Source organism: Branchiostoma belcheri, unplaced genomic scaffold, assembly GCF_001625305.1.
Source record: "Branchiostoma belcheri isolate BF01 breed outbred unplaced genomic scaffold, Haploidv18h27 scaffold52, whole genome shotgun sequence".
NCBI lineage: Eukaryota > Metazoa > Chordata > Leptocardii > Amphioxiformes > Branchiostomatidae > Branchiostoma > Branchiostoma belcheri.
The window spans coordinates 663,670-685,526 of NW_017804154.1; the positions used below are offsets into that span (position 1 = coordinate 663,670).

General features: G+C 39.3%; 3 protein-coding genes across 3 annotated transcripts in view; 1 reads left to right on the plus strand and 2 right to left on the minus strand.

The window, feature by feature from the left end:
- LOC109480769 (L-threonine 3-dehydrogenase, mitochondrial-like) lies at positions 1-7,705 on the minus strand. Its single transcript, XM_019783068.1, has 9 exons — positions 7,556-7,705; positions 4,108-4,276; positions 3,914-3,956; positions 3,660-3,730; positions 1,734-1,870; positions 1,416-1,601; positions 1,065-1,155; positions 587-853; positions 1-226 (listed from the first exon to the last, which is right to left on the minus strand). Exons 2-9 carry the CDS (start codon positions 4,259-4,261, stop codon positions 60-62), a joined length of 1,116 nt encoding a protein of 371 aa, XP_019638627.1. The 5' UTR covers positions 4,262-4,276; positions 7,556-7,705; the 3' UTR covers positions 1-59.
- A 434-nt stretch (positions 7,706-8,139) lies between these two features.
- Positions 8,140-12,775, plus strand: LOC109480770 (integrin beta-1-binding protein 1-like). The gene is made up of 7 exons (XM_019783069.1): positions 8,140-8,332; positions 9,139-9,246; positions 9,669-9,750; positions 10,184-10,308; positions 10,537-10,635; positions 10,914-11,054; positions 11,508-12,775. The coding sequence occupies exons 2-7, from the start codon at positions 9,169-9,171 to the stop codon at positions 11,577-11,579; spliced, it is 597 nt and encodes a 198-aa protein (XP_019638628.1). The 5' UTR covers positions 8,140-8,332; positions 9,139-9,168; the 3' UTR covers positions 11,580-12,775.
- Positions 12,776-13,223: 448 nt separating this feature from the next.
- LOC109480771 (cerebral cavernous malformations 2 protein-like) overlaps positions 13,224-21,857 on the minus strand; it is a 16,372-nt gene continuing 7,738 nt past the window's right edge. Inside the window, exons 4-10 of the mRNA XM_019783070.1 lie at positions 20,841-21,024; positions 20,549-20,607; positions 20,157-20,292; positions 19,860-19,908; positions 19,389-19,539; positions 18,779-18,917; positions 13,224-18,465 (exon numbers count right to left, since the gene is read on the minus strand). Of these exons, the coding sequence (XP_019638629.1) occupies positions 18,137-18,465; positions 18,779-18,917; positions 19,389-19,539; positions 19,860-19,908; positions 20,157-20,292; positions 20,549-20,607; positions 20,841-21,024 (1,047 nt within the window). The 3' untranslated portion in view covers positions 13,224-18,136. The remainder of the gene's footprint in view (positions 18,466-18,778; positions 18,918-19,388; positions 19,540-19,859; positions 19,909-20,156; positions 20,293-20,548; positions 20,608-20,840; positions 21,025-21,857) is intronic.

The following is a 21,857-nucleotide window of genomic DNA, read 5'->3' on the forward strand; positions in this document are numbered from 1 at the left end:
ATGACAGTAGTTGTTACATGTTTTGTTTGTGTTACAAGCAGCCTCACTTGTTCCAACAGTTAAATAGCAGCAGCTTTGATCTGTGCAGAGGTTCCATGTTTCCCCTCCTTCTGTGCTCTGATCTTGGTCAGCATTGTTGTGACCAGTTTGGGCAGGTCGTACTCGTGGTTCCAGCCCAGGTCCAGCCTCGCGTTGGTGTCATCCAAAACCTGCGGCCAGGTGTCAGCTGTACAAGCAGGAAAATTGCATTAGAAATCTGCAAATGCCACGAAACAAGGGCAAACAATGGCAAATTAGCAATAATATCAAAGATAAAACTTATGTATAAACTTTCTTTAAATGCACAACTGAACACAACAGCACGGGTCATACATGTACAACTATCAAGCAATGCTAAGTCAATCATAATTCCGGTCTAATTTTTCACATATCCTAATACAGCTTTTTTGGCAAGTAAGTTTAAACCTTTTTCATGCTGTACACGTACATTATACAAGAATGTTTCACAAAGTACAGCTTGTTATACAAATGTACAGTATATGCCTTGTCAACACAGAAGTGAGAATCTATAACAAGGCCCACATACCTATTGCCTGTCTGCTGTCCGGTTTGTACTGGATCTCCATGTCAGGCACGTGCTTCTTCACCTCCTCATAGATCTCAGCAGGGGTAAAGCTCATGGCCTGGATATTGTACACACGCTGCTTCAGTCTGTGTTCCGGCAGCGCCATCACCTCCGCCGTCGCCCGCGTGCAGTCGTCGATGTACATCATGGGGAGACGCGTGTTGTGCTCCAGGAAACACTCGTGTCTCTGGGTTGTCACCGCGTCATGGAAGATTTCTGTAGAGTAGTCTGCAGACAGGGAGAAAGGCCTCTGAAATCAGTGTGCAGTTGAACATGTGCCAGACTTGTGTCCCTCTATATGTACATAACTGGTCACCTGTCCATAGTGGTCTATATGCTTAGTCCTTTACATGACCACTATAGACGGTTTTGTCTGTAATATCTAATCATTGTGCTGATAAAATAGATGGAACAGCAAGAAAATGTTCTAGTACAGTACCTGTTGTTCCACCGCCAGGTGGTGTTTCTGCAGAAATGATGCCAGGGAAGCGCAGACAGCGGAAGTCCAGACCATATTTATGGTGATAGTACTGGAGCAAGGGCAAAGTACACAATGAAATTCTCTTGTCAAGTGCGCCATTATCCTACCTTCAATGATCCACTATAAATAAGATCCACAAAATGATATCACACAATTTCTCCCCTGCTTTACCTTGCTGCAACAAATAGACTGACAGAAATCATGTAAAGGTAACATTCTTACACACATGTATATATAAGTAACAATAGTAGCAGTAACTAATATACAACGTAACCACCTAAATGTCCTACACAAGTGGAGTCTACCTACCTCGCCCATTAGTTCAGCATGGACCTTTGCCACACCGTAGATTGTCTGAGGCCTCTGGATGGTGAGGTCAGGGGTCGGGTCCCGCGGGGTGGTCGGACCGAAGGCGCCGATGGTGCTGGGGATGAAGACCCTCAACTTGTACTGCCTGCTGACCTCCAGGATGTTGTGCATACCTTCTATGTTTACCTTCAAGGACACATTATTGAAACCTCATGAGGAGAGAAGAGTATACATAATGTGCTTCAATAATGCAAGGATAAATCTCTGTTTCAAGTTGAAACGAACTTAAAGAGTAACAACCAATCATAGGGCTCCTACCTTGATTGCCAGGGGTACGTTAGCCTCGCCCACCGCGCTAAGCAGGGCGCTGAAATGGACCAACCAATCAATGCCCTCGTTCACAACCTTCTCTTGCAGGTTCTTGAAGTCCAGAATGTCTGCATAGATGTATCTCCCTGGAGGAGGGAATGGGCAAGGAGAAGTTGTATTAAAACAGGTTTGGTGAAAACCTTCATGACTTCTGGTTGGACTGTCAGCCTTCTCAAAAAAATTTAGAGTAGGTGGCTGATAAGAAAAAGTAAGGAAATCGTAAAAATTAGACCCCTAAACATCGTTTTTGGTACATTCTGAGCAGCTTTTATGGCAATCTTGTGGCTCCAAAATTTACTGTTCGTGCACAAATAATTCCGGAAAAAGGCTGTATTAAAATCGTTTGCCACTCCGATCGTATTACGCGCGGTCCTTGCGCCCGGCCACAAAATGCAGAAAAATAAAGAAAGCATATTTAAATGTCAATTTGATCGAAAACATAATCATTGGGATGTGAAAAAATGTCACAGTTTCGCTTTTTGGAAGTTTTGTTTCTGTTTTGACGGTTTAATTCTAGCGGGGAGCGATCCATAAATGCCCTATGGAAATTCACCCCGCGTCCCGGTACACTGACTTCCGGGTTCCTTGAACAAGAAAATTACGAGAAAATGGCCAAAAATCGGCGTAGAGAAATATACATCTTCCCGAAAATTCTTTTAATTATGTATTTCTTTAATAGGATGTTGCTTAGTAGTCGTAGAAAAAACGTAGAAAGCAGCGTAAATGTGTCTCTTCTTCACCGGCGAGAGCCTGCCGGCGAAGAAAAATCTTCCCGCGCTGCCGGCTGCTGGCCACATCGCTTATCCAATCAGAACGCAGGTCATGTGAGGTGAACCAATCAGAGCGTCGATCGCACGCTGCTACTTACTTATTCATGACAAGATGGCGCCTGAAAGCTCCTGTTTTTGTACAGCGATGTGGAGTGTGCGTGTTTTTATTCCGGGGTTTTAACGCTGATTTTGGCTAGCCGTGATTAAGCTACAAATGTCACACTAGTGGAGACAACAGATGAGTGATCATTTTACGATCGACAAGAACTTTTGATGAATGAAACAGATGTGAAATCTCGCTGATGGCGATTTGTTTTTGAAAATTTGTCTCTGTGTATGAAAGATATGAACACGCTTCTATACATGTCTTGATATTTTTTGACGTGATTTGTACTAGTTATTTGTAGCAGGAATGTTACTAGTGCCGGGAGAAGTTGGGAAGGTAGCGGCTTGATAAATTTTCGTGAGCAACGAGTTTACGAAGCAAGTTCCGCCTAGCTCGAGCGATACAGCTCCGCGGATACAACTCGAGCCCCGAACAAGACCCTCCCCCCGTAAAGTTTCGGCCGCTCTGGCCGGCCGCGGGCCGCTCGTAGAAGCAAACGCTGACTCGTGCACTAGAAATCTGCACAGGAGGCTAAGAAAGAAGCAGTTTTCAGATCCAGAAAGCTAGCAGAAATTTGTCTGAAGTTCGTCAGAAGAAATGAGCCGGTGAAGTTTGTGAGAAAATGTAACGGAGCTTACTTGTTTTTCTGAAAATTTAGACGAAAGTAGCCGGCGCAAAAATTTGAAAATTTTGACCAAAGTAGCCGGCGCAAAAATTTGAGTAGGCGGCGATTTTCGCCGGTAGCCGGCTTGTTTTGAGAAGGCTGACTGTTGAATTTCCATCTTGATAGTGGGAAGGAGATTTAGCCTGAGTGTCAGCCTTGTTAGCTTTCGTCCGCTACCCAAGGTCCGCTCCCCGCCTGGGTAGCGGACGAAAGCTAACAAGGCTGACACTCAGGCTAAAGGAGATTATCATCATGTTCTCTAAAGACAGTAGAAGAACTTAGTTTTCTGAAACTCTTAATACAAAAATACCAAATAAGTGCAATAGTGTACATACCAGTTTCTCTGACATGTCTTGGTGGGTTCACTATGTCTGACATGATAACATTGTCCGAGCCATATTTTTTCCTGCAATGTAAAAACACAACGTGAAACCATGCACACATTAAGATACCTTCTAAGGCTCAGCTGCTGCTCTGGACAACAGGCAGTAAACTCTTTCCATTGCAACAGTTTACACTCTGCAACCAATATGCACAAAACAACAGCATTACAGGTATGGCAAAAAGTCATGGATAATCATTTATTTACCTGAGTAGGCTGGCAAGTCCACTGCCCAGCTGTCCCAAACCACCTGTAACAAGAAATCTAGCATTCTCAGAAAAAATGTTTCCACCACAAATTTAGAATGCTAGGAAAATGTCCTCTTTCTACCGCAAAATTAAATCCTTGTGAAAAAAATCAACCCACAGTAATTATCAATCATCAAATGCTGAGTAACCTACCTGTGATGAGAATCCTGGGTGCAGGCGTCTCTTCGACAGGCATCTCGTCCTGAGAGAACCCGTTGAAGAAGCGCACACAGTGTCGCACCAGCCGTGTTCTCTGGATGTCATGACCAGCGCTACGGCACACAGACTTTGTTATGGCTGGAAACATTTCTCTACCTCAGACCTGTGACACACAGAAGACACCTGTGTTTAAAAACTGTTTGCCGCACTGTAAATCTTGAAATATTCAAATTCATGACATTGTTTCCATTCTATTACTACTGTACAACAAACTTATTTCTACAACAAACAACTAACCACAAAAACCTCCAAATACTATAAATAGGATGGCAACCAGGCTATGCCTACAAAATAGACTGAAATTAGTTGTTTGTGTGAAACACTGAAAGTAGGAAAACGTTTAGATGAGAGAAATTACATAAGAAAACAATTCAACCAAAACAATTGGTTGCTCGGGTTGTCGACTAAATAAACAAACAATCTTACTATTCTACAATACTATTAGTATTACTATTAGTACATGAACTTCTACTAGTTCTCACGCTGTTGCAAAGTGCTGGGCAGCCGAGCTGTTTCGGTATCCAGGGCTTCACAAAAGGAACTTGTCTAGCAGAATTTATTATACACCTTTAGGGCACAGAGGTCAAGGTTCAGTGCTTAAGGATCTGGAGTAAAGGGAAAGTATGCCTGAGGCTTATGATGAATACTATCATAATCAATGTGTGACAAGCAAAATTTATCAACATCAAGAAATAGAAGATTTACTGAGAGGAAAATATCGGTGAGTGCAACACTATAATTGAAAAGAGCATACAGTTTACAAAATTGTTGACTCATTACTAATTACAACCAGAAAGTCACAGTCCTTGGATATTTGAACACGAACAAGAAGTCATAGATCGCTTTCTGATGAGTGTGTTACACAATCTCTCACTGCTATGGAATAATTGGCCCCCTTCTCAAGAGCGAATCAGTGGGACAATTCATACTCTCAAAGCAGAAGTTTGGGCTTTGGCTTATTTTTACGTGTTTTAGGCATTTTTGTTGGGCTTTCTTTTTTGTACTATCTTTTGTGACTCAGGTCACATATTGGATACTACATGACCAATTTGATACTATATCTTGACAATATTTGATACTAGTACTATATTGTAGCTACCACAAGATCTGCTTGAAGAGTACAGGATTCGGACAGGCTAGCTTTCTGATTGCTATGACAATATTCTTTTGTTTCCCTGGCACTTAGACCAAGAACTAGACAAATGGACAAATACAATGTATACAATTCACAGAACAAGCAATCCGGAACTACATTTGTGTTATCAGCAAACTCAAACATGTGTACCACACAAACCTCTTGGTCTAATCAGGCACAGTGTACATGTATGTACCCATGAGAAAATGATTGTGTGTACAGTAGCAGGCAAATGTTTGCTCTCTTGCTCCATCTGCCTTTCATGAGGTATTTAGTGGGTCAAAGGGTAAAAGTAGACTATCCAACATGCCTTCAGCCCATAAGGGTCTCTGGGGAATTGTGTATACAACTGGAAACCTCACTAACTTCACAAATTTCTGGTGTAATTCGTAGTACAGAGTAGGAACTCTTGAACGTAAACTTTAAAGGCTCAATTTTGCGTTAAACAGGACTGTAATTCTTCATACCTCTTTTTTGCTTGCCAATCACTACTGTGCATGCCAAGCTTGGATAGTTTGATTGATTACACACACATGTGGCCTGAGAGGTTGGAAACCTGTGCCCATTTAACTTATGTGTCATACTGGTCAGCAATGCCCACTTCCACAGTGGCTTTTTCGAAAACTAACCAGGATGATACTTACACCCTATGTCTCTTACTTGGAGAGTGCTCCAAATCCCTCTTGCCACAGAACTTGACAGAAGTGTTTGTTAGTAATACTACTGTAAACTGTGGGATTTTTGTGGGGCTTTTACCTTTGCATTTTTTGTGGTGACCTCTCCACCACAAATTCATGACACCATGAATATGTCTTTGACTTCTGTACCACACAAAATTGAAATGTTTCTACCACAGATTAAAACACTGTGAAAACCTCCATTCCTACTAACGTTACAGCAAAATAAAACCACCACATATACAGTATACTTTGCAGCATATTGATTGTGTGTTGGTCAAAAACTACTAGTATCTATCTTCTGCACTCAAGTTAATCTATAGCAATGTTTTGTATCTATCAGTAGTACCAGTTGTTACAAGGTAACTGACATTTCTATATAAGGGTTAATGGGGGTGACAATTTGTCCACATAATTTACTTTTACCACATAATGGAATTTGAGATATAATAGTATTAATACTAATCATCATCATCATCATATAACTCATCTATATACCATGTTGGTTGGGAAAGGAAGAAAGATTAAATGTATGTTAACATAAGTTTTAGGCCTAGAGTTTTGCAAGTGGCAATTTATGTTATCACTAGTGGCAATTAATTTAGCTGGCAGGTTAAACAGCCTACCTGTTCCTACACACTTCCCTGGGGCAAAGTGAGACTACTGTCATACCAACACTCTCACTTATCAGTGGAAAGGAATCTGGGCATTCTGATTATAAGGAATTCGATTGGTATCAAATCTGAAGAACTGTAAGGAATGTGTATCACATCTGAAGAAAGTTTTATACAAGATCTACCAGCTGCACCACTGTCACTGTCAGTCTCCACCCCCCTCCCCATGGATGATCGTGGATCTGTGCACCACGGTCATCATGCTGCAGACCTCATGTCAAACACTCCCCCGCTCTCCCGTAGCAACAAATTCTAATCCAAGGAAAGCTGGATCAGAACAAAACATTGTGGTCCGGGGATGTGTGAACCATGACATGATTAGTAGGTCACATGGCCACACACACACGTACACACACGCTTATACACCCTAAAATTAATCATCATTCGGATGGCAGATGGGATACAACAAGCGCAACGTGCATGGCTTTTGTGATTTTAGTCTTCAGACGGCGGTACAGATTTTACATACACGAGCACGGTTAGCCTTTCTGCCACGAGAAAATAAACATACTACAATGTACAATATATAACTTGTGGCAAATTGTGGGAGGGTCGTTCGTTCAGTCACGTTGTTGGACCATAAATAACGCCCACAGTACGCATGCCACATGAATGCCTCGCGGCCGTTGTTCTGCGGTTAACGCGGTTCTTTCTTGGCGTAAACTCTGGCCTGGTTGTTACGGTTCATTCTTTCCTTTCATAATGTACAAATAACTGGGGATCTGTGCGATTTTAAACCTACTTGATCTGAGGTAAGATAAAAACACTCAAATAATGCCCTTGGATCGCGGCATGATTATATGACAGGATCAAACCGGTTGGAAGAAACCCAGGTGAAAATCAGGGCTAGCTTGCTTTTTGAACGATTCGGAGTCACAGTCAGAAAACAGACTTACCTCGGCACAACGTATCCTCTTGAAAAAGATGTTCCTGGGGTGTATGTGTACGAAGAATCTGACCTAATTTTTAATTTCCGTCTGGTTTTGAAAGCGTCGTGGGGCTGACCGGGGAAAAGTGATCCTGATCCACCATGTGACGATTTTTGACGTCATGACGAGCCCCCAGGATCTGACCAATCACAGACCAGGTAACTTCCGACCACAAAAATGGTCCTTTTGTAAGGCAGAAAGTAGCAGGTTGCTAAATAGAAAGCAATTATTTCATCATAGGTAATATATGCTAATATTATTGTTCATAACACTTTTAAAGGCCGAATATACAAGTCGTTACCCTCCATAATTTTCTTTTCATGGTATATTCCACTCCTGGGTGGAGCTATTGGTTTTAAGGGGGTCTTTACGTTATCATTAATAAATAATAATCAAATTATTAAAGATTAAAGTGTAAAAAAAGATGTAACAAATAGACTAAAATCTAAATTATAAATATATGAGGTAATGTAAATGACTAATTACCAATTGTTTTCCTCATTTTGGCAGAGTAACAGTAACTGGACTGAAAAATACCCTTTTTTTATAGAATGGTAGAGTCTAGATTCTGTGAAATCCATCATGGCTGCCGTTAGATGAAAAATATTGGGGTGTTGCCAAATTTTTACCAGTTTAATGCTAATTGTTCGCTCTTTACTTTGACCTCGGATATAAGATGATAACCTAAAGATTACTTGTGACACTGGCCAGGAAACCGAAAGCTTGAAGACGTTTTATCTGAAGGTTCGCTTGTGTTTATGTTTGTGCATTTTTATCTGCTTCGTGTATATATGCATATGGATCGATTGGCAAACAGCTGAAGTAACGTTGCTGTAGACAGGGCTCATTTCTAAAGAAAAGTACTACAACAATGAATATATTATTTTTCTGACACTTAGATGTTAACAATATGCTGTATACTACTATACATGTAACACCTTTACATAAAACCTACAAAAATATTTGGGTGCACCAAATTATGAGGTAATTCAAAAAATATTGTGTTTTTTTTACCTCCATGGGTGCACCCTCAGAGAAAAAATTGGGTGCACATCACCAAATTTGGGTGCTCTAAGGTGCACATGCACCCAGTATTTCAATTTTGTTGTTGCTGTTTGTTGCCCTGCTCTACTATAGACCTCATCATACTATGTAAGGTGCCTGGTGAAATATATTCCTACTAACTTCACCAAAAAGCTTAGGTTATGGTTTCACTAGTGTTTGTGTGTCTGTTTGTCTGTGTGTGTGTCCATCGACATGATAACCCGAGGGCTTAGCTGGATTGTCTTGAGTTGATATTTGCAAGGAGGGTAAATTAAACTGATATTTTGTCTGCATGTGCAGGTGTTAATGAAACCTTGAAATGATCTAGATTGTGAGCCCCCTTGCAGCTTTCAACAGTAATGCAGTAGAACTTGATATTCTGTAGCGAATCTGATTTTTTTAGGCAGCCATTTCCACTTACACACTGTAACTTGTTTGATATAAATACACTATTTGTTTAACAGTTGTTGTTTAATTACTGTTAAACTTTGGTAAAATGTTCCTAGTGATTGGATAGGAGTCCTAGGGAATCAATCATGTTTCGTAACAAGAAGAAAAAGAGCAAAAAAGAGGGCGACAACTCCCTCAGCAGTAAAAACAGCTCCAGTGGAAAGGTCAGTCTACCTTATGTTCTTTCTTACGTTCATCAGATTATGTTGCCACGTTTCAACGCACACCAGCACTAAACATTACACAGAAAGAAATCAAGCAACTGGGTAAATTTCCCTGAGATTGTTTCAGGTTGCATCCATCTGCATCCATCTGAGAATTTATCACGTTGCTTGATTCATTTTGTATTACGTACATGTATTACTACAGTATGTTCTAGGTAGCAGATATTGTTTGTAGTCTGTACAGCTTGGCCAAGATTAATATATGTATCAATATGATATCAACACTAGCTACAGGTACGATAATTTCTCTGTCAATAATATCTATACATGTAATTGTATTTGTTGACATAGAAGTGCCTTTATTAAGATGTTACTGTGTAAGCTTACCTGGCATTTAAACAATGTTCTTGTATCTGATACAGGCATCCTCCAGTAGTAGTGGCCAGTGGTCCCGGTCCAGCGGTACAGGGTTCGAACCCAGCTCGGAGTCCCAGAGAAGCTCAGGTAGAGACTGGGATGCTTTTTTTTACTCATTAAAGGGACCTATGAAATTAGTAGTATTTCGAGAAAAATGTTCCTTATGGAAGGTAAACTCATCATATTGCTTTCTGATCTCTCGCTGTCAGTGCTGATAAGGCCTTGAGCTCCTCCACAAAAGCTTGAATGAGGCCATTCACTTAACCATTCTCAGAACTGAAATCAGTCCAGCAGGAGTTTAGAGCTCTGTCACTATAGAAACTGGTCATCACAGCCTCCAACACTACAGTAACAGACAGGATGAGGATGTTTCCATTCATGAGAATGATGTAGCCAATAGTCAGGCTACACAGAAAACACTGCATATCTGTTTTCACTTTCCCCATTGACGATCAGTTGGAATGGTATCAGTTAGGATGTCATCTCACACAAACACTGAACCATCCCTTTCCCTCATCAGGTGTGTCAGCTGTGCTTGGTGGGGTTGCAGAGTTCAAGGTCAAACTTCTGGCTGTGCTGGACAACCTGGAAGATTTGGACAACCAAGGTGCCATCGGCATGATCAACACAATCGACCTCAACCAGGTTAGACTGGTGGCTTCGCTGCTGCTTAACCCCGTAACCAATAGAGAATTGTAATATGATACTTCAGTGTGCTATAGGTGATAAAGCAATTAGCACAATTTTTCATTTGTGTGAAAAGCATCCTTGGAAGATTTACAAAATTGAATTTCAATGTCAATTATTAGGCTGGAGTTGCTATAAGTATTAGATTTTTACAGACCTTTGGTAATAAAGCCCATGTTTTTGCAGCAATACAGAAGGATACCCTTCATTGCTAAGGATGACAGTCAAGTCATCCTGGTACTGTTCAAGTATGGGATCAAGGTCATGGAGGTCAACTCACCTGTTGTAAGTGGTATTCGACTTTGAGTCTCTTGATTACTGTGCATTTATTTTGTGGTATGAGGGAAAAGGAGGTTCTAACGTGGTGTCTGAAGTGCATAGTTAAACAATTATGCAGTACAATAGAAATACAAACATATTTGAAGTGTCATGTCATGCTTTCATGTTATGAGAACACCACAAAATATAACCACAGTAAGCCTTTCATGGTTTTGCAGAGTCAATGATTCTATTCTGGCAGATTGTAATCTCTGCCCTGACATATCCACCTGTACTTGTTGTAGGTACTGTACAGACATCCACTGTACAGCATCCAGAGAGTGGTTTGTTATGATGATGGGCTGGGGAAACAGGTTGTGGCAATAAAGGTGGGACAACCCAGGAAAACCAAGTACGGCCTGCTGGCCTTCCAGTGTAATAGTCAGGTAAGACCTGGATGGAGTTAAAAGTCTTATCTGGTTTATAGGAGATATGTCATGTTGTGTTAATACCTAGCCTGGATGTCAAACTATTTTCAGGGCCTATACAGCTCAGCTCCTTGGCTCCAAGACCTTCAGGGTCTTAATGTAACTTAGTTAAGGGGGGCCATGGTAAAATTTCCTCTGGGGCATGTTTGCCCTGGAACCAAGGAGCTGGCCTGTGTAGGCCCTGAAAACAGTTTGACATTCAGTCTAGTTAATACCATGGTGCTGATTGTAATGTACATGATCGTGAGTCAGATATGTGTTACTAGTACTGCTGTTCTATTTTCAATTTGACGTAAGCAGTCAGTGTTGGCACAGAAGTGTGATTTCAGATTGTTGGAAATGTTTCTAAAACAGCAATTATAGTATTGCACTGCTTTCTTATTGACCCTCCTTTCTCTGTTCCCTCCATAGGACCAAGCAACTGAAATCTGCCGGACACTTGCCACCATAATTGAGGTCATCACCACACCAGACAGGTCTTAACATATGGTCAGGCCACCGTAGGTCATAGGTCACCAATGGACACTTGTCATCATCTATTAGATGGTCAATTTGTGGCTGACACATTCCTAGCAAGGTCAGGTGATCAGCAGTCTGGGCACTGGAGGTCATAGGTCAACAATGGGAATAGCTTGCCAAAAGTGTGACCTTCAAGCAGTCTTGACCTGTAGAATTTTTGTCATAAGAAGATGGTGGGATTGGTAAAAGATTTTGTTTTGTTAGACAGACATGACAAAAGATGGAAGTGAAAGCCCACTCCAATAAGTGTGCTAGTAAGTAGTATAGCTAAGGAAGTGTTAAGGAATATAATTTTACCTGTAAAGTAAAGGTAAAGCTGTCATCTCTAGGACACCACTAAGTTCCAACATAGGGTTAGTGTTGTTGACAAATAGGTTGGGTTGTCTGAACATCGGAGTGTAGGAACATAGGGACATTACTGTCATCCTCAACTGAGTTGAAGTACCACAGATGTACAATGTGATGATGATGTCATGAAAAATCATGATGTTTTTAACCACCATTACAACTAAAGTTTTCATTTTTGGAATAGTCATACATGTATTTTTGTACACATGTATACACATAGTTTACTATAAGTTATAAGTTATGCTAGCTGTATTTATTGTAATTCTTAACAATTGGATGATTGTATTACTAAGTACTGAAAAAAAGCACATTTTAAAAGCATTGCAATTTTTGTAAATGTAACACTTGGAAGATTCCACTAAGAAACACTACTGTAACAGTACTATACAGCTTTGTGAGTTACAAACCATATACATGTACATGCCAGGTAATAACTTAAAAGTATGGTTATTTTTAGAGACAAGCATTGTATTTCAAATATTGAAAAAGTAGTTTGTTGCAATTAAGAGTAGTAAAATATTCAAGTATCATGTTATATTATAATTACATGCACATATCTATGGCAGCAAAACTTCTTGTAATAAATGTAGAACACTACCAACCCAGAAGTGCAGCTAACTGAAGAAAAAAAAATGAATTTGTAATATTCTGGAGCTGAGCCATATCTTTCTACCTTAAAAGGTTAAAACTACATACTTGTGTAATTTTTTCCTTTATTTATAATATGTATATGCAAGTCCTTTGTTTACATCAGATTTCTGTTATGTAATAACAAGTTCCCTTGGTAATAAAAGTGTTTGCCCAAACTGGAATATGCTCCACCTGTTGACTTGTTAGTGCTACATTGTATGTAAAAGCAAAGTCTGCGGCAGGTGCTTCTGAGCAAGAATCAGACTCATTAGCCACACCCTGACCCACAAGGGCAACTGAAGTTGGGGTTGCTATCGACGACAATGAATATCATCATCATAAGTCATTGATCTATAGCGTAGAAAGGAGGCAATATTTTATCGAACCATCAGGAAGTTTGACTGGTTCAATACATTCTTTGGCATCAATTCTGGTGGAATTCTGAACTTAAAAAAATAGCCCCTTAACTCCATATCGACAATACCATTTTCCCATGCAGAGCCTGTCCCGTGGCAATACTAAGGTGAGTACATGTAGTACTGATGTGGGACAGACTCTGCCCGGGAGAAAGTATCAATACTTAAGCCGACAGACATATCTAGAATTTACTACAACACAAGATAGAACCTGTATGGAAAATATGTGTTTTATTACAAAATGTTCATGACCTAAAATAATGACTTACAACTGTCATACAGCAATGATGTCACACGACATTTCTGCATTTTTGGTGAACATCAATGTGACATCATAAGATGCAACCTTTCTTGTCAAATTGGTGGTTTGAAGCATACTAAAATTATATTTTACGTGATTGAGGGAAATGGTGGTTCTCTAATGACCGGTGTGGTTTTGCACAACATATGATCATTTGTGGTATGTCCCTTCACAATCTTAGAGTCTGCATCTTTAACCAAACACATTCATCCAAGCTAACATGATTTTTGCTATTCTTAATATCATTGAAATCAAACCAAAGTCATCACCCAAATCATCCCCACAGAAAAGTTTCCTACGTGGGGAGTTCAACTAAAAATATCATACATGATCTACAGGTATGCCATTGCAAATGTCACTCTCTGCTTACACTTTAACATCTTGTATACAATGCACCATAAAAATATGCAGCAAAAGAACTGGTTGAAAAGTCACAAAGTTGCTTGTTACAACATATTAACAATGTCAGCTAATGTACATCATGGGGGCTGCTCTACTCTGGTCTCCCCTGTGTCTTTGAAAGAAGTACTAAAGGTAGTATAAAATGAACTTTGACATCTAAAAATTGGAAATATAGTGAATACCAAACCAATCTTGCAATTGGATTTGAATATGGAAAAAGAAATAAAAGAAAAACACTGCATGGAGTAGTAAAAGTTGTGCTACAGCTCTGTAATATGACTCTTAGGACTGTTTTTGTTCTAATAAAATGTGGGCTCCTGTTTTGTTTTTAAAGCTTCATGTACGTAGGAAGGGCACTCCTTTTCCAGAGAAGCAGCAGCTGCAGGTCTAGCCTGGATGCCAGACTGTTTCCAGGCCCCACACAGGCCACACCAGGTCCAACATGCCTCTAAGTAATTTCACCACAGCACTGAGAAACAACTCTGGGGGGCTTAAATTGCATGCAAGTTGGACCTAGAGCCTGTGTAGGCCTTGGAAACAGTCTAGCAATAACAGGATAAGTAAGTTAAGAAAAACAAAACATTTCTTTGTAACCAACACATCTACACATGATGTAAACTAAACTTTCAAAACCATACCTCTTAAAATTGTGTCCTAGCATTACATGGAAGCTAAAAGAATAGTGGTACAGTATTATACACGTACATGAATGATTCCTTTGTGTACTACATGTACTTTTAAACCATGTTAAGTCTAGAATATACAACTAAGAACACCAGTAAATTACATGATGAAATGCAACAATCAATTTGACTATGGCTTTTTAGAAACAATAGTAACTCCTAGTACACCGTCGAACATGCTTTTTTTTACAATCAAGGTTCAGATTAATTTGTCTACAGCGTCTGTTACTAATATCCAAATTAAGCAAAAGCACAGAAATTTTACAACCTCTACTGAAGTATCATATCAGTATACTGAAGTATGCTAGGCGCCCAATGCAGTAACACAGAATGTTCCAGTGTACATATACATTTTTACTTTCTTAATTCTGAATGAAAGGGATCATCAGTCTGATTGGATGTCTCACAATGACATCACAACAGCCAAATCTGAAAGCATGTTACTAGTATATATTTTCTGGCTTAAGAAGGTCATTACTTCAATCAGACTTCATTGGTGTAACTTGGAGGTCAACAAATCAAAGAACTTAAAAATATCACTGTTTCTTGCCTGTACCAGCAAATTAGGTAAGATTGCTACCTTCCTATTCTTAAGATTCCACATCATAAAATGTATTGCACGGGTGTCAAGGGGAAAATGCATCTGGTCTCATGAAGTACATGTAGTGTGCCTCTCAAACCCTTGCTTTGGCTTCGTTAAAAATATAAAACAATGGATACCAGGAAACATGGTCATCTACTAGTACTGTATCTGATATATGACAAATGTATGTTGTTATGGACACCATGGGAGTATCATTTGACAGTGCTGCTTAAATGTACAATGTATACATCTAATAACCTTCTCCCTGCTGCCTCACCCCATTGCCAATACAACTTTGGTGTCAAATAGCTACTTTATCAGGGTGGTTGATTAATATGCATCTGTGAAGATCTCAATGGACAAAGATTTCTTGAAGCTGGAGAATAATATCTTTGTAACAAAGTTATGGATAAAGTCAGTAATTGTTTCATTCAACTGCTTCCAAACAAACATTCAAACAGATAGTTTAGATATAAAACATACCTTACTGCCATGATGCAATGACTAGACTTCAATCATAAAATAATCAATTTTGTCCGGTTGTATTTTTCACAGTATTGTTTAGTTGTTCCTAACACTAAAATAAGAGGTGACAGACAGATGACACGAAAAATTAAGCACACTTTTCAATTGCTTTACAAAATAATAGGTTTACAGCTGGTAATCTGATGGTACAGCCTATCATGTCTACAACTCCATGCGCATATTTAAAATCACCCTTACAATGTATAAGAGCTGCTACTAAAATAAAAGCACAAGGCATGCGACTTACTCTTCCTGTAGAAGTTCACATGTAACAGCTTGGCATAGAATTAATAACATAAAGAAGCCTTTGCTCATTTGTGTAAAATAGAGACCAGGTTTTCCTTAAGATGAGAAAGATTGCACAATGCCATCATTGCAATGTTTTGTTCCACATAGTGCTACAATATTTATGAGATAAGAATTACAGTTACAATTTGTATAATAATGTCATATCAACTATTACCACGGTACAGTTTGTATATTTGTAACAGCTTTCCATGCTGATTTAAAAGATGTGATAAAAAGCGTTCGTCTAGGTAAAGTCTAGAAAGACTGCTGTTTATCTATTGTTTCTTCATAAGTAAGAATTGATCAAATGTTTCATTAAGAGAAACCCCATGTTTGATACCTCAAAATGCGGTATTGAAAAAATGGGCAGGGGCTTTGTACATCACTTCAATTATATAATTCGGGGAGTCACCTAAAATAAGGCTAACAACTATGGGACAACACTTCTTTAAAATCGTTACTGGGATAGATTCACATCAATTATCCATCTTTTCAACAACTGCCCCAGTGTGCAATGTTTGCTAGCATAGCTGACATGTTAGGGACAAAGTTGAAAGGAAATGAATTACTTCACACATACATTTTGTGTTGTATAACAGAGAATCTAACTTCACATTATGAAGCTGAACACTAGGATGTCACTCAAAATCATTGACTAAGAGTTGCGATGACCTAAAGGACCATTATAAGCAGTATTCACTTCAAAATATCTACTATGCTACATCTACAATTAAATTCTACTTCTTTCCTACACTATTTTTCATCAAAAGTTGTTATATTCAAACTACTTTTGTTACAGTATGACCTGGATCAGACAAATCTGGTAGTTATTTTCCTCTGTTTATAACAGACTAAGAAAACAAAATGTTATATAATAATCAAACATTTCTTCACTTTTATTATTAGTTCACAGTGAGAAGAAGTTGAAACGGCAGAGAAGATTGCAACATCATTTTTACTTTCTGCTTGGGTCAGCTTTAGCCACTCTAATGTTTATACACACATTTACACATCTTAAATACATTTACACAAAAATATGTGACAGCACTAGATATTCTCTCCTGATGAAAATACAACTCTGTCCCGGGAGGGGATCGGCTGTGGGTGATTTCAGCAGACATGTGCATAGTGGTTGTGTATAGGATGCCTGGTACATGGACAAGTCATACAGGCCTGCTCATCATTCCCCAAGCAACTCCACCCTCACTTAGAGGCGGTGAACACCAAGTACAAGGGAAAGGATGAAAGCATCAATGCCACATGAACTACATTGCTCTTTTTTGTTTTGCTGCTACATTTGAAAATGGAGGAAAGAAAGCTGAAAGAATTATGTGTAATCTATTTTTGCAATGGGTAAAAAAAAGAGCTAGGAGGAGGTTGAATCAGATGAATGAAATGTTGAAGCGTGTAGTTTGTGGAGCATTTGTGGTGTCTCCAATTATCAAAAACAGATGGTAGGTTCTGTTACAGTTGTTTGATTCAAGACAGTTGGCACTATGCAAGACTGCATTGTTGTTTACATGTAGGAATTTGAGCTAAGCTACTAATTTTTGTATTTGACTGCTAAGACTAATACATGTATATGTACTAGACCATTGCATTTGGTGTCTTTCTAGAATTTTACCAACAAGGTTTTGAGGTTTACTTCATCGAAACTCTAAAACTCTTAAAAGATTTGGAATCAACAAAAGGGGTTGAATGGTTTTACAACCCCCTTATAAAGTCAGAAAAATTTTTTTCCGTATCAAGAAGACGAAGTATGAATAGTTAGCCATTACGAGGATAGTATGAGAGCTTGAGAGGACTATAATGCAATGTTAGCGGATGGCACTGAAACAGCAAACAGTCTTACATCTGATGATATTTAATGATCATTGTTACGACTAATGAATGACTTTTAAAGAAGTTTTAAGTCTCTGGCACTACAATATGTCTTCATCGCAGCCATAACATTCAGTCTTGATGTTCTTCAGTTGAAGTTGCTGATGAGTTATGGAGATGCCTTGGTGAGCCCAGCCAGTGAAGTTATGTTGTGAGATGGATGTTGCAGGGATTTTTCTACTGGTCCATTGTTAATTGTCATGGTGTCCAGTTTCCACTGATGTACATGTAAAGGCAGGCATGCAACAGATGATGTTGCAGGGAGTGGTAGGGACACGTTATATCCATGTATAAGATGGTGGTCCATACACAGTACTTATGCTCAAATGTGAAACATCTGCATGATACCAGGGCATGCCATCTAGTACCTGTATGAAACATCAGCCTGAGACCAGTAGCACAGGCCACGCCGGAAAGCAGAGAAATAGTACATACTGCTTTCCAGCCAGTGGAAACAGTGACTCTTAAAACTGCATGTTGATGTTTTCCACACTTGTTGCCAAGGCCTCGATGTCATTATGGATGTCCGACAACATTCTGTCCAGTTCCTCCGTCTCCTGGGGAACCGGCGTGGCGTCGCCCCCAGAGGACGGAATCGACACAGAGTCCCGACCGTTCCCGTTTCCATTGCCGTTGGCACCGTTTGCACTAAAAGTTGATGCCGAGGCATCGCTTATAGTCCGCCTGTATCGGCGATAACTGTCTGTGAGAATTCCGTTGCCATCAACTCCTATAGATTCCAGAAAACTCTCAAAGTACTGACTATCTTTTTCCGGAATAAATGGCCTCATACCTGAAAAAAGAACAAAGGACAATGTTACTGTAGTTACTTCCGTTAGGTCAAAGGTCCTAAAAAAGGTTATCTCATTTCCTGTTTTTAATTTCCTGCTATATGCATGTCTGTTGTCTTATATGCATCAAACAGAATCAGCAAAAAATTCATAGTAATGAATGAAACAAGGAATTCACAAAAACTAAAATATTTCCCGAGGTCTTTGACTTGATCCTGATGAGCAAGTTGAAGATCTCCTGTCAACAGGACATAGCAATACATGTAGATCTATCAGCACTACTCGTAGCTCACTACACAAGGCTTGTTGTCTGACCTGCCATGAGGAACTTCCTCTCTTCCCTGTACAAGTCCTTCAGGCGGATACAGAACTCCCGAACACTAATACTGGTGCGGTACTGTCTCAACAGGAGAGCAAACTGCTTCAACTCTTCTGTTTTCAACCTTGTCTTCAACTGAGAAATAAATAAAGAATACAAAAAAACATTGGCATCTTTTTACCAAAATCTAGACTATTCTAAGTGACCCTTGATGCTGATAGCTAATTAACTTAGAACGCCATGCACTAGGGGAGCACGGGAAAGTTAATATACATGTGTATCTACACATGTAGCACGTAAAAGGAGTGGTCTGACTCTGTCGTTCTTGAAAAAGACGAATAAAGTTAAAACAGGTCAAACAGTGTTTCTCAGTGCTGTAATTTCCCCAAGTATTAAATTACATGTATTTGCTTGCTGTACATTTGTAAGTGGAAGAAACATTTTTAGGACAAATTCAAAGGAATGTCAAAACTGCATAAGTCATCTTACAACTACTTACATTATTTAGCAGTTGTCAATACAACTTCATATGACATAGATTTGGTTTCACTTATATATAAACAAGCTTGCACTTATGGAATAATGCAACAAAAGTGTTCTACATACAAGAGACATGTAGTCTTGTAGGAGCTCCTGAGCAGACGGGGTGATGCTGATGTCACTCTCGCTTTTTGCTACACTTTCCTTTCGTGTGTGCTGGGGCGTTGAGCGAGCTTCTCTTGTCGGAGAATGATTATTATTGGACGGTCTTGGTGGCCTGCAACAGTACAGTATATGTACTTGGTAGTAGTAAAATCATTCTTTATTCGCAAATAAGAAAAAGACAGTGAGCCTAGGTCACATTGGTCATAACTGACCGAACATGCAGGGGAACATTAGACTCATAACATTTCTGGTAAGCCTTTTATTTTGCGGTAGGAAGGAAAAGGAGGATTTTATGGTGTTTCAAGGTTGAAATAATTCTGTTGTACAATAAAAAAAACAAATGTAACACAATTCACTGTGTAGTAATTTTGCAGTACTGTGAAAACTTCAAACTGAAACCACTACGAACATCTGAAGATTTAGAGTACTTACGTAGATGCAAAAACCTCTGCTACACTCGGTCTGGCTGGACTGGAGGTGGCTGGGAAGGAAGCAAATTTCAATCTTTAAAATGCTGACATCCTGCTAACATCATTCCTGCTGATAAAAGACATTCTGGTCCAATGCCCAGATCAACTACAACTTATTAAAAGTAAATACATGTACATACTCTGCAAAACATACACTTACACTTACTGAATCAGATATTCAAAAAGATCAGCTCCAACTGTTTACCAATTCACTTGTCACTTTCTTTACACCTGGAATGTACTTGAAATTGGGACTTACTACTTCTGAGGGACATGCCATATCTGGGAGTGGATGCCCCTTGTAAAATGGACCGGTCCAGAAATGCCATGGTGGACTCTGTGTAGACCAGCTGGAAAGTCTGACCAATCAGAGAGCAGAGCTCTTCAGATGCTGCCTACAAGAACAGTAGATATCACATCAGTAGGATTACTAATCCATTAAATTTGTACCAAAATAACACACAGTGAAACAAAAAACAATAAGACAGAGTTGCTGTCATTTACCAACTTTAATGAACAACTTGACAGCTTAAATATAAACCAACATGAGGTATTGGGCTGCAAAGAAACATTAGAATTTAGAAATATGAAAGCAACATTTGATGTCAAATAATACAGCTGTAGGAAAAATACTTCAAAAGTGCTACTTACCCTACTTTCAGCATGTAAAACAACTATGTTACAGACATCACTATCAGCACCATCAGAACCTGTAGAAAAGGTAAAGAATATGTCAATTTTCAGATGTAGCACAATATGGGATGTTGCACTAGTTATGCATGCCACCTAGCATTTAGATTCAGTACTGCAGTCTCTTACTTTGAGTCATTCTGGGCAGTCAACAGAAGGTCCATGAAAAAAGAAAACGAAGAAAGTAACAGCAGCATAAAAACATACATGTATACTACCAAAACTCAGTATACAACAGTGGAGGAACACTGACCTATTTTCAGGGCCAGTAGATTGAGCCCGTCATCCCGTACGTAGCAGACAGCAGCGATGTCGTGTACGGGGACTCTGTGTAACAAGTCCTCACCGTCTCGGCGCAGCAGCTTCACGTTGTTGGCGGATAGACTCATGATGGCATCGTGTTCTATGTGTAACGTCCAGGGTAACAAACCCCTTCTCTGTAAAACAAATCAGAGATTTCAGACTTATGGGAAGTATTTTCGGTTTTGGTGGTCTTCAAATTCATCTCATTTCCTATGTCTGACCGACTTCTTGTAATTCTGCCTGTCAATCTTCCCCCACCCATGTGCAGTCAACCTACTCTGTCTGAACAAACAGATTAACAAACCCACAAAATAGTATTTCTGTACCAGGGAGTAATAAACAGATAAAATGTATTGCAAATTATAAGTCTAATATTTAAGCTGTTTTATACATAGGGAACAGGAACCATATAAAAAATGATTGATTATACAATGTAAACTTAGGCCACACCAATTTAATTTGTTGGTTCTCGGATTTTTTCAGAAAAAATATGAAGCGACAGGGCGAAAAAAAATTAAAATAAAAACAGGTCTAGGCATCCTATTATAGGCTTAAATGCTATGAAATGAGCCATGAAGTCAACATAAAAGACCGGGTTAAAATTTAAACATTGAATTTTGAACTTTTAATCAAACCACTGCAATGATAGATGGGAAAACTGTAACAACTAGGAAGAAAAGGACTTTCCTCAACTGTTGGGGGCAAAACATGAGCATTTTTCAGTTGATTCAGGACCAGAATCTAAATTTTTTTTTGCAAATCAGAAAAAACGAAGAGGCGAATCCGAGAACCAACAAATTAAATTGGTGTGGCCTTATTAGATAATTTCCCCAAACTCATTCTGTTCTTCACTCTGCAGACACTCACCTTCCCATCATCCACTATTCTTAAGACTTCTGTCCTGTTGGTCAGGTCCAGACCCTGAGGTACATTGGGTATTGCTCCTAAGTACTGTGGAAAGAAGGAG